We start from the raw sequence: 13,108 nt of genomic DNA on the forward strand, positions 1-13,108 counted from the left end.
CCATCGGAATTCATGGCCAACTGCTCATGCGCTTGTGAACTATTCACCCAAATTACAGTTGCAGGACACCTACAGTTGTTCTGAGTTTCATTTCGGGAAAAAGCAGCACGTTAGTTTAGTCTCAAGTCACCCAACAGCTTACAAGAAATGACAGGCCCGCGACTTGTCATGTTTTCTGGTGGTCTGGTGGTTTCTGGTAGGTCCACAGTGTTAGTTACTGGGCTCGAATGTCACGGCTCCCAGCAGCGGTGGACGAGCTGCTGCCCATGGGAAGCCAGCGAAATGCAGTGTTTCTGCCCACCTCACTGGGAGTTGAGGCCAACATAGCCTGGTTTTTTAACACAGGTATTTTAAATTGTGTATGCACAATTGTAGATGCAGCTGCTACGTGAAGATCACATTTATATCCATACATCAGGCAAAAAGTAACACACACAATTTTCCAAGGCATGTGCGCAGATGCGGGCTCTGCACAGACCTGCAAACAACCCAATATTGGTAGTGCAATGATTTGCCCAATATGTGCTAACAAAATTAGTATCTAGATGCCATCAGCCCCAAATTCAGGATGTCCATGTTCAGAATACAGCATTAAATTATCTCCATCAAGGCAAAACAGGCTCCTCTCTGAGCATGGAGACGTTTGTTACTTCAAGGCAGAAACCCATTTCTTGAAGGGCATGTTTGAAGCACGTACTGGTTTGGATGGGTTTGTAATCAACTCTCAAGCTTCTGCCTAGGATGGGATGGAAATCTCAGCAGCTTCAACACCTCTGTTAACCTACAGGAAAGCCGCATGGGCGGTACTAGCGTTGGCCATCCCAACCAGCTCCTGGCACGTCCCCTGCTTTGCCTGTGTCACATGCAACGTGACAGATGGATTTCAACTGGGCTGATGATTTTGTCTGGGGCCTCTCTCAGCAGCGTTCATGAGTGGGCAAACAGCAATGACAGCTTCTGTGAGGTGACCCCTGCCCCATACCCACTGGTGTGTACTTGTTGCTCATCGCACTCACACTACTACATAGCCACCCAAAAGTGAATGCCCAAACTCCACCTCGGGATGACGACCCCTTCCCCTTGACATCCATAGTGTTCCCCAAGGACAAAATGATCACAATGACGTTTAATCACTCCTGACTCGGGCCAAATTCAAACCAGTAATCTCATCATTGGCTGCATGTCCCATTAACAGGTTTTAAACAACTAGTCCCAGTGGGTTTTATTTAAAATACCACTACTGAACACTGAGTGAGTTTTTTTTGTGGTTTTTTTTTTCTTTTTACATACAATCACATATCGCCTTACCATATGAAAACAGTTATATTTTTTCTTTTTTTTTTTTTTTTTTAAGGGAAATGTCATCGTTTTTTTCACAGGCGAGGCCAGGTTACAAATTCCTGAGTTTATACTGCACTTAACAGTCTCCCTTTTTGAATGTTGAGCTGTTTACAGCATGCCGGCAATATGCACCATTTCCCTTACCATCTGTAATGCCAGATGTAGTAAAACTTCATTTCAGTACAGTGAATTAGGGCCTCTATTGCATTGGTTTTCAAAAGATGCAAAGACTTAGACCTGGAGGACTTGAAGTAATAGCTTTCCTCCCGTGACCGGTCATTCGTGCACCATCTTTTATATTTGCCATGTTAATTAAGGGAAAACATCTTTACCATCATTTTTCTTTTACCAAGAGCTCACTGGGAAACATCTGAAATGAGGAAATCCTAGTCTAAACACTTAAGTTTAAACTGCAAACTTTCTTAAAGAAACACTCCTTTGAAAGACATTGTCCTTTTAATAAGTCCAATATAATGTACGGTATATACAAAAGTCCCTACTTGAGAGATATATATATGTATATGTATATATATATGTGGAATGCATTCACTTTTCTGTGTTCACAAATATTTTAATGGTGAAATGTTAAGTCTTTAATCTGTTTCTGGCACCAAAATGTCTTTGTTCCTCATCCACTTTTGTCACTCAAAATTTATCTGTGAAGAGCTAGCAGGGAAAAAAGAAGAAGGTTTTTGCTTTTTTGTTGAATGGTTCCCTACTGGGATTCTCAGCCAGCAATATAAAGTTGCTAATGTGTTGGGCACAACTTTAAATCCCCATTACAATCATGTGTTCCTTGGAGTAGGTAAGTCAATAACTATAGGTGGATTAAGTGGCTGGTAATTCACAGTGCACACAGATGCATTCACATAGGTAGTAGTTCCATCAGCCATGACACCATAACCTACGAAGAAAGAAAAACTCTGGTTACTCTCATTATTCATTATTATCTTCTCTTTTTTTTTAATTATTCACCTTTATCACACAATGACAAGTGCCGCTTTTATTACTCAGAAGAAATTTAAAAATTCTCTTCATGAAAAACATAAAAGTCTCCTGAGTTAATACCATCTTCATCGTACAGCAGAACTTTTTGCCATCTTTTAAATTGTGTAAGGAAAGCAAAATGGACCCTCACTAGCTATTGGTTATAATCTCGGGCAGCCAGCTCGCCAAACCTCCTTAGAAAGAGGTATTTTTCTCTGCAAAGCTTTTTTTCTTAAAACCTTCTCAGCCTTGGAAAGGATGAGGAGATAAAGCTTAGGCAATTGCAGCATTGACAAAAACATACTTCCGATCATCTAGGTTCGCTGTCATCAGTGCAGCAAACTTTGGGCAATTTTCATCTTTCCACCTTTTTTTCTGTCCTGTGTTGTACATCTTTTAAGCGATCAATGAAGAAAAGGCATTGCTTGGCTAAGGGGAATACGTGTGCATGTGCACCTGGGCAGGATTTGTCTGGTGGGAACCTCTTCTTCCTATGTGTTTGAATTTATTGACCGATTTCCACCAAATTTGATGGAAAGACACTAAAATGCCTGCCCAGGCAGAGAAAAAATGGCTTTATTAATGCATTCTCTGACAGACAAGGTGAATTCACACCCCAAGTCACCATAACATTTCCATGCGAGAAAACGCCTTTCTGTATTGCCTCACCAGTGGCGAAAAAGCTTTAACTACATCTCACGTCTGACTAGACACCCAAGCCAAACAATTCCAGAGCTGTATCTGCAGAAAATCAAAATTCCAGCTCTAATGCTTGTAGAAATACAGTGAAATGCTGTTTCAGAAAGTGAAGCAGCAGCCCTGGTGTTATGAAAAAGCAAACATACTCTCCACTGTCAAAAATCTTTTCATGAATGTCTAGGAAAAAAAACATAAGCTTGATTACACTAAAACTAAAAACTTAATGTTGGAAACACTGACTTGAATATTGCATTGAAATATTATGACCAACATGAAGAAATGCATTCACAATCAGGAATACATGATTTTGGGGATATCACCTGAAAAGCATTTGTATTAAGATTCAATCTCACCATTAACAAAGTTAATAGTGAAACGTACTCATTGCTACATACACTGAGTTCCAGCTATTCAAATCCTAGGTACCCAGGATCCTACAGTTTTTCTGAGTGCAATTTCGTGTCTTACAGAAGCATTGATAGCTGCATAATTTACAAACAAAGAAACAGTAGCCAAATTCCCTTCTTTTTTGTTCCTTAAAATACCCTGAATAATGCAGGGCCTCCTGGACTCCCCATGGAAAAAACACACTATAATTAGGGACTAGGGAGGGAAGAAAACTCTGTCAGGTTCCTGTCACAGACATTTCTTTAAATCATTTGCTGTTTGGCACAGAACAATTGTTCTGTGTAAAACAAAAACTGCACAGAGGACAGTCAGCATTGCTGCTGGGACTTTCTGTCTCCTCAGCTACGTGTTTGGAGAGAACAGAATCTGCCTGCTAATACGCTCTTTTTGCTGGAAGATTCCTAATGCTATAGTTTTCACCCCCACCCTACTGCCAACAGAGTTTCCTTGGCCATGACCTCATCCAGGTACTGGCTGTAATGGGCAAACCACGATTTTAGCCAGAGTCGCTGCCATGCTGCTTGTCACTTCCATGGGTCGATCAGCAGCAAGCCCATGTGTAGAGGTATTTTTTGGCAGAGACAGCAGTGCAGAGGGGGAATAGAGAAGAAACATCTCTTCTAAGCATCTCTTCCTCCCGGACGTTCAGTAAATGACTGCTGCAGATGTAGCTATGCTCAGTCAGGGGAGGAACTCATCTGTTCAAATCATGCATTCTCTCTACAAAAAGCAGCTTCGTTTGCACAGGCTGTCTGCAGTGGGAATTCTCCTCTGCAGAGATTTAGCATCCCACTGCAAAACAGGCTATGCCATTCCCCATTTGTTTTCTCTAAATTATGGTAGTTAAGAAGAAGAATACCTTGTTTCTGTGTTCTGATACGTACTGTGCCAACTGTATTAATTCACAAGATTTACCATTCTGTGGAGGTGCCATTCTTTTCCCTTGGGAGCCAAAGTTGGGCTTGGTCTTAGCAGATGTGATTTTGTTTACCTGCCTGAAGCTTCATAGCTTGCTAACTGTTTGCTTATACCCCCTGCAACTCATTTGGCTTACTATTTCTGAAAAGACGAGTTTCAACTGTATTCACCGGCTCTCTTATACGGAATCTCAAAGATTGCTATAACAGTGAAGGGTTAGGAAAAATACTGCCTATGCATTGTTTGTTTACTCTGTGATGTAACAGCACTTTGGGCTTTAACCAGGCCTTAACAGGTCACTGCAGATGAGACACATGAGGAGAATGGATTTAACTCCCCAGCTGTAAAATAATGATCTTCATCTAAAATGTCTTCTCCATCAACTTTACACCAGCACACCTCTCACCAACGTCAATCCTAAGCTAACATGGTGAAAGGCCCCAGCAGCAAGTCAAGAGGGATTTCTTGGGAAGGGTAATGGTTCTTCACAAAACCACTCGTACCCGAGTGCCAGCTACTCCAGTTTTTCCGTTGGTTCATTTTTCCACTGGTGAGACCCACAGGTATCTTTCGAAGGCTGGAGCAGCCCCAGAAGCAGAAAACTGGCAGTTGTAGAGCACCTTTTCTGCCAGTAAGTTAACACTGCCAAGAACTAAGCAGCTGATAATACATGCTTACATGCCAATGGATATGCTTCTGCACAGCCCAGTGGTTTCTTTTGGTGGGGGCACTGCTTGAAGTCTTCTTGCCATGATATGTGAACAGGACAGATGTCTCTATAGCAGACAGCATCTACCTTTCCCCTTGCCTGGAGGTGAACTCCTGCTGCCACTGACTTCAGCAGAGTATTTGTCACCATTTACTGACTTAGGTGAAGGGAACTCATTTTTTTCATGTTAAAAATCAAATAGTCAAGAGAATGGCTTTGTTTTGTCTGGGTACAAAATGTTTCCCCTGCCAAAGCAAATAAATACATGAATAAGTATCCTGAACTTCTTCACAAGTCAGTGGTGACATCCCTCTTGGTTTCAACTTCATATATGCACTGATGGGGAGACAACCTTTATTATATAATCTTGAAAATTAAGCCTCAGAAGCAGCCTTCAATGCATTCTTACCCGTTTTACAAACACAGGAACTGAGACACAGGGAGCTTATATGAATTCTCTTAAGTCACAGAGATTCAGCAGAGGAAAATACAATCCATCAATCCTAATATTTAGTCACTTTCTGTAACTACTGGATTCATGTTCTTACTTCAAAATTCACAGTAATCCTCTCTGTGAAGGAGGCATCACCCTGTTTTATAGATACAGAAACTGAAAAAGAAGCTGAAGCACAAATATTGAAATGTGGGCATCAGCCAATTTCATCTCTATATATGCAGCTAAATAAGTATCTGAATTCCAGAAGTGCTTCAGTTCAGACATTCAGGTTTCAAAATGCTAGTTAAACCAGACAACTTCTGTGTTTGTGGTTTCTAAATATATACAGAAAGAAATGTGTTCTGACCTTCATGGATATGTCCAAAAACATGAAGCCTTGGCTGTATTCGTCTCTGGACTGTGTTCAACAGCTCAACACATCCTACCCGTTGCATTTTCTTAGGAACCCAGTCTAGAAAACCTTTGGAAAAGAAAGGAAAGCTTTAAAAGAAGATAGGTTATCTGCAAAGCTGTACAAATGCTATACAGCATTTCTGAGATTTCATGTCTCATGGCTTTTCATAAGCAGCCACAGAATTCACACAGAAAAAAACAGCGTTTTCCTTGGTAAGCAGAAGAGGAAGGAAGGAAAAATGTTTGAGGAAAATCATAAAAGCTCACATGAGGAAAAAGGACTATGATAACTTTTGCCAGTTGTTTTTTGAGGAAAAAAAATCACAAATCGCTCCAATTAAAGCATTTTTGCACTGCTGTTAATGGGAAAGCTCAGTGCTTTATCCATTCTTCTTCCTTTAAGAGAGTGAGGTGTACAGAGCAGTATGTCCAAAATCTAGTCCTGAGATCGAGTTTTTTAAATTGAACACTTTAACTGATGTAATGGAATCCGTGTTGCTAGTAATAAAACTACAGAGAAACCCACAGCATTCCTAAAAACAACATCCTCAAGTAAAACTGGTTTAAGCACTTTATGAAACAGCAAAGCCCCACCAGCCTAAATCTATGGACCTCAGATAGGAAGAGAAACTCAACCCTTCTGCAGCAGATGTTTTTAAGTGCTATATTTACTTGCACACAGTTTGTATAAAAATGCATTTTTTATAATATAGACAAAAATGTACATCAACTTGCTTATATGTCTAGAAACGTACTGCAGGGGAATGCTTGCTGCCAACACTGTTTCGTGTTTCCTTCAAAGTAGTAGTGTAAGAAGGATGTTCTTGTATTAGAGGGTTTGCAATAACCAATCTTGTTTTCTTTCTATTGTTCTGCCATTTTCATCAGGCTCAAATTTGGAAACCTAAAAGATACAATCATCTTGTTTTTCTTTAGTTGTTCTGGTACTTTCCCCGTGTGCCTGTCATAGCTTTGTACCTCTTGGATTGCTGCAACAGTGTGAACATACTGTGCCTTTGCGAAAAGTGTAGTCAGCCAGAGATCCATAGAGTCTGGACCTAGTTTTCAGATGTTTACTTTTGATGTCCACTCAAGCATGGCTAAATAGCAGCTAACCAACTGGCTTAACAGACCAGAACTGTGGTATTCAAACTGTTGGAAAAGCTCTCAAGATTTGCTAGAGCTTCAGCTCTATTTGGGTTCACACATTGAGAAATACCTTTTTAGAAGCCGGCACTTGAAAACTGGGCTCAGTATACTGTGGGATTTTATGAAAATGGTAAAAATTTGCCCTTCTATCATAGTTACTCAGAAAGGTAAGTCCAATTTTCAGAAATGAGTTGGGAATGCAGCATCCTAAGTGTCAAAAAGAGGAAGTTCTGATAATGGCTATAGACTCCTAATTCACTCAGATGCCTCTGAAGACGCTGCTTGGCTCCTGTTGGGGGTATATACAAAGAGAAAGCCCCACTGAATTAGAGCAGAGCAACGCTCCGTTCTGTAACTGATTTTACCAGTCACTCTTGGTATCCAATGCAGGTCAAAATTCACTGTAGGAAACAGTAAGTAGTTAAGATGTCAAAGTGAGACCAGCAACTCCTCTGGAATCCAGTCATGCTTTTTTGAGAGCAAACACATTATAACCATAGATTTCGTTACTTCAGTGATTTGAAACAGTTAATTGTCAAAACGTCTGCGGTGAACATAAAGCCAAAAGTATTTCCACTTCAAAAACTTCACTAAAACAAAAATCCATACAATTAACTTCTCCATTAAATTAAGCATTATTTATGTTGAACATGTTTTTGTTTACATGCATTATCACCCTTCTGAAGCTTTCCCATATGTTTGCAGCTTATTATGTACACCTGACTACACAAACTAAGAATAATTGATTACACCTAGCTAACAATTAGAGTTCATCTTAGGGTTTTTTAACGTTTGGTTACTTGAAACAGGTTTCTGCAGCTGTCAGGAAAGCATAAATCTTTGTCATAGACAACCAAGCAGACAGCTACAAATGAAGACTTAAAAGTGAAATTAAATTAAAAACAAACAAAGTGAACTTTTTGAAGAGAAATAAAAGAATCATAAATGCAGATCTTTAGGAATCAGGGATAAGACCTAAAAAGTTATACTATACCTAAAAGTAACAAAAAAATGCTGATATAGAAATGAGCATTAGCACTGATCCCATAATCATGAATAATATATTTCATAAGCTATGAAATACATGGCATATGTTTATTGATAATAAACAGGTTACTAATAAAATGGTCAATAATAGCTGCTTTAACCTTCGTTTTCTCATCCTGTGTGGACCTCCTGTGTATCCCTGCCCTGGTTTCATCCCAAAGCACTACTCTAAAGCAGAAAAAAAATGACTCATTTTTGTTACGTGGCTAACTGACTTAGAAACACAAAGTCCATTAACTCTTAATGGTGCTTCTGCATCTAAATCATGCAGGCAATTTTAAATCTAATAATGTGGTATTACTTAGTTTAGTAGGATGCACATTCCTTTGAAGTCAAGGAATGAGAAAGCAGCACAGAAAATGGATGATGGACAGAATTTAGGCATTTATCCTGGAGGAAAAAAAAAGAGGAATTTGCAAGAGCACTGATTGCTATTTATGGTCATTAGGAACATCTCTAGTAATGCTGCCCAAGATCAGAACAACAGTAATCAGCCTTCTGGTTAAAATAATTGGCTGGGAGGGTCAAGGAGGATCCTGTCTCCCAAAATGTCTGTGGACAGAGCTACACAATAAGGAGGTTCTGTAAGTTAGGCAGAGTGCTAATTTCTTTTGAAGCCTCATGTATTTGTTGCCATGGGTGTCAGGGAGACCAACAGCTGATGCCCTCAGGCACAGGGCTCTGTGCCTGAGCCATCTATTAATGCATCAATAAGAAAAAGACAAAGAAATGGGAACTTCTAAAAAGAAAATCCCTGGAGGATGGTTGAAGCTTAAGAATGAAAAAAAAAAAAAAAGAACAACTACTGAGACATGGAGATGAGGGGAATTCACGTTATCCCATTACAATCAGTGGAGATGGGCAGCTCTTCCTCGGAATTACTGCAATTATTAAATTACTTTTCAATTATTAAATTTACTATTAAATTTATTATTAAAGCACTTCTGTTGAGTGCCAGATCTGCAGTGCTCTCTAGAGGTTCTCCTCCCTCTGCTGATCCCAGAGGCTGCCTGGAGAGGCCTGGGGGCTAAATCAGTGAGCTGGCTGAAGCTGGGTGGTGTGAACCCCTCTCTCCACTTTCCAACACTGAATTTCAAGTGCTAGATACAGGGATATTCTTTGGATCAGCTGAAGCCTGGATTTCTTTACAGCTGATCTGCTGGTTTTAAAAATGGCTTTAAAAGTGCTAGAAAAGCTTCTGAAAAAGTTCTAAACATGACTTATAAATAAAACTCTATCAAAGAGCCAGCGTCATGCCTTGGATCCTGACAGGGATTATCCCCAGTACTCACTGTTTGATGCCGATATCTCAAGGTCTAAACAATTTATTTCTGCCATCCGCTTTTATGATACAGGTCCATATTAAAATCAGTCTATGGCATGGCATGAGACTCCACTTAGGTGAAGTATCAAAACACGCGCCCTTACTGTGAGAAACCCTGCTCACAAAGAAGCCCTTTCCCCCAGGATTAGTGAGCAGTGGAATGCAAACATGTCTTTCTGAAGAAAACAACAAAACACAAACCCTTTAGATACTTTCTCCTCCAAGTTCTGAAAAGAGGAGAAGAAAGGGTGGAAGACAAGAGGGTTTTAGCTTCAGGAAATGGGGGACTCTAAAGGTTTAAAGAAACCCACTGCCTTCATTTCACACAAAGCACTCCTCCACCGTAAGGCTTGGCAGAACACTTAAGTACATGCTTCACGTTTGTGTCCATTTATTAAATTAGTGAGAGTTAAACACATAGCGGCGTTAAATATAGCTGGCTATATGTTAAATAGATTGAAAATCATGTTAAAAGCCTTAAGCCTTTACTGAATCTGGACAAGTTTCTGTGATTATATTATTTACATAACACAGATAATTTCACTAGTATCTAGGAATAGAAGAAATGTCTCCTGGCTTTTGTATCAGCTACATTAATATTTGTAAAACACAAATGCAAAACTATTTCTTGTTGGTCTATTGGTGTTGCCAGATTGTATTACAGATAGGCAATTCACCCACACTGTCCAAAGAACAGGCAAACAATGGCAGCATGTCAAAGTCAGCATGACGAGGAAAAATACAGAAAAATACGAAATTACTTCTTGGTGGGGGAACGTTACTGCAAGTGAGGGAGAAAGACAGGACTAAAAAAAGAAGATCCCACTCCTGCATTTCTCTTCAAGCAGGCCCCATGCTTTAAATATACCGATTTTACCAGTGGCAGAGTGGATGCATAGGAGTGGATGCAGGACGGATGCATAGGAAAGCTAGACCTTGCTAATTTACAAAGCTCATTAAGGCTTTACATGTTCAGGTCTTATTTTTTAAGCCATTATTTAATTCCCTACCACTGAGAATAGCTAATCATGAAACAGAAACCTGAGCTGAAGTCCTGGTGCTGCTGAAATCAGTACGGATGTTACTTTTGACTTCTGTAAACAAGTCAGGATTGCACTCTTTGTCTAAGGAGAGACATCAGTTACTGAATAATCATCTGAAATACACAGCTAAGAGCACTAGTAGTTTCTTACCGAGAGGTGGTCCATGTGTTATAAGAATATCTATTCCATCTGGAATAAGGTTCCATTTCTCTAATAGTGCTTGGCCTCGTGGAAGATTAAAGCCCCAGCCATAAAACCAAGGTTGCCTGCCAAGAGAGGAGGAGAATGTCTTCAGTGCTACTTCCATGTACTGGTTATCTAATTAAAATACGGAGATTGACTCTCTACTAGCATGGAATTTGGAGACACAAATAGCATTCATTTTCCTCTTTGTGTGCGCAGTAAAACCCTCTTTCCATACAACCAGTGTTATTCAACTTGTGTGGCAAAACAGTGCAGTCCTTACCACTTTCAGTAGGCAGCGTACGGTAAAATATTCACAGTATTCCTCTAACTAGGTGAAAAGCAACCCTTATAAGACCCAGATATCAAGATCTCCATGTGTGGATTAGCATGCTGGACTCCTGCAAGATCTAAAAGACCACCTGTCTCAGATACCTAGGTGTGGATTTATGTTTCACATTGGCTCCCACCACGTTTGGCCGCTAGCCTATGACCAGCTGGGCAAGGACAGACCCTGGCACAACGACAGATCCCGCTCCAAAGTCGGAGACGTCATCTACGCTGCTTTGTTTCCCTAATTGGAAATGTCTCATCAGAACAAGAATACTGCTTCTTTTCTTACACCTAATTTTCTTCTGTCCTCAGGTGTGTTGACTTGCTTTTAAGTAAGACTTTCCATATTCAGGATTTCTTATCAGACGGGCGTTTACATTTTTTAAAACATATTTATGGAGCAGCTCATCATGGAGCAGTGGGACTGTAACACTGCCAGTCAGAAGCCAATTTATCCATATCTTGCTATCCCATTGATTAAAAAACTGTATTTCACAGCAATTATATCACAGTGGTGAATTATGTCTTGCTGACTATGCTCTAATTCTAGGTCATAAAATTGAGGGGTTACTTTTGGGTTGGCATTTTTTTATAATTTTTTGACTGACGTCTTCTGGCCGTATCCATATTGGGAGAACAACAAATAGGCTGCTGTGATTTAATAAGGTTTATGATAATTGCAGCCTTAGTGTTTATTAATACATACACATCAACCAGAGTTCGCTTCGAGATCTTACTTTGTTGAAGAAAGCTTTACACTCCCTCACTGCATCAAAAGGCAGAAAAAATCCTTTCAAGCAAATTCTCTGAACTCCGCTTTGCATCATGTATGGTAAAAACAAAAGAAAATGCCCATAAAGCTATTATTCATTCTCTTCCATTACTGATGCTTGACTAACATTTCAAAAATTAGCATGTGTTCATGATGATGTATTTTCCAGTTTTCCTTTCGGAATGCTGCAAAGCACATACTTATTGAAAACAGTTTTAAAAATACAAAGCTTGCTAAAATATAAAGGGATGTGGCTTATGCCAGGGAAGAAAAGAAAATTCTGGTACAAGGAAAGGAAGAAGGGGGATTTGCAGAAGGTTTCTTGCCTTTCTTCCACAACAAAAAGAGCCTCAACTATTCCAGACAGATGACTGAAAGGTTTTCTGTGTCCACAGCTAAGAGCTCATCTCCTGGCTCTTCACCACACGCCCTGGATAACCAGGGTCTAGATAAGCAGGTGTCCCAGGGTGGGGTGGAGGGGAGTGAAACTCTATACATCTGCCACTGGGACCAGCAATATATCCCAGCCTCCAGAAGCTGTGATGAGGGAGGTGAGGAAGGTGTGTGAAGAAGAGACACTAACAGCAGTAGCAATGAAGTGGAAACCTTGTTCTGAGTCAGGCTGCTCAGACCAAGGCCGCTGGCTTGACATATCCCTGTATCAGGGATATGAAATCACACTTTTCTGGGGTGGTGACTCATGGGCCAGTTAGGAGGCTGAGGGGAGACCTTATCACTCTTTACAGCTACCTGAAAGGACGTTGTAGCGAGGTGGGTGTTGGTCTCTTTTCCCAAGTAACAAGCGATAGTACAAGAGAAAACGGCCTCAAGTTGTGTCAGGGAAGGTTTAGATTGGATATTAGGAAACATTTCTTCACCGAGAGGGTAGTCAAGCATTGGAACAGGCTGCCCAGGGAAGTGGTTGAGTCCCCATCCCTGGAGGTATTGAAGAGACGTGTATCATAGACTCATAGAATAGTCTGGGTTGGAAGGGACCTTTAAAGGCCATCTAGTCCACCCCCCGGCAGTGAGCAGGGACATCTTCCACTAGACCAGGTTGCTCAGATCCCCGTCCAACCTGACCTGGAACGTTTCCAGATGTGGCACTTAGGGACACGGTTCAGCGGTGGACTTGGCAGTGTTAGGTTTACAGTTGGACTTGATGACTTTAAAGGTCTTTTCCAACCTAAATGATTCTACGATTCTAGTTACTGGCTTACCCTGCAGTAAGCCACCAGCGATGTTACCACGTAAGACTGCCAGGCAGAAGCAAACCCCAGCCCGTGCAGCTCCATCAGCCTGTCTTTACGTTGAGCTCACCATTGTCAGAACAGGAGTGTTTTTA

The 13,108-nt window shown here is 40.6% G+C and overlaps 1 protein-coding gene across 1 annotated transcript in view; it reads right to left on the reverse strand.

Moving 5' to 3' along the window:
• Nucleotides 1-1,282: 1,282 nt before the first annotated feature.
• The window catches only part of MPPED1 (metallophosphoesterase domain containing 1), a 49,741-nt gene continuing 37,915 nt past the window's right edge, over nt 1,283-13,108 (reverse strand). The window contains exons 4-6 of the mRNA XM_010289177.1: nt 10,626-10,741; nt 5,866-5,979; nt 1,283-2,245 (exon numbers count right to left, since the gene is read on the reverse strand). Of these exons, the coding sequence (XP_010287479.1) occupies nt 2,127-2,245; nt 5,866-5,979; nt 10,626-10,741 (349 nt within the window). The 3' untranslated portion in view covers nt 1,283-2,126. The remainder of the gene's footprint in view (nt 2,246-5,865; nt 5,980-10,625; nt 10,742-13,108) is intronic.

Source organism: Phaethon lepturus, unplaced genomic scaffold, assembly GCF_000687285.1.
Source record: "Phaethon lepturus isolate BGI_N335 unplaced genomic scaffold, ASM68728v1 scaffold27026, whole genome shotgun sequence".
Classification (NCBI taxonomy): Eukaryota; Metazoa; Chordata; class Aves; order Phaethontiformes; family Phaethontidae; genus Phaethon; species Phaethon lepturus.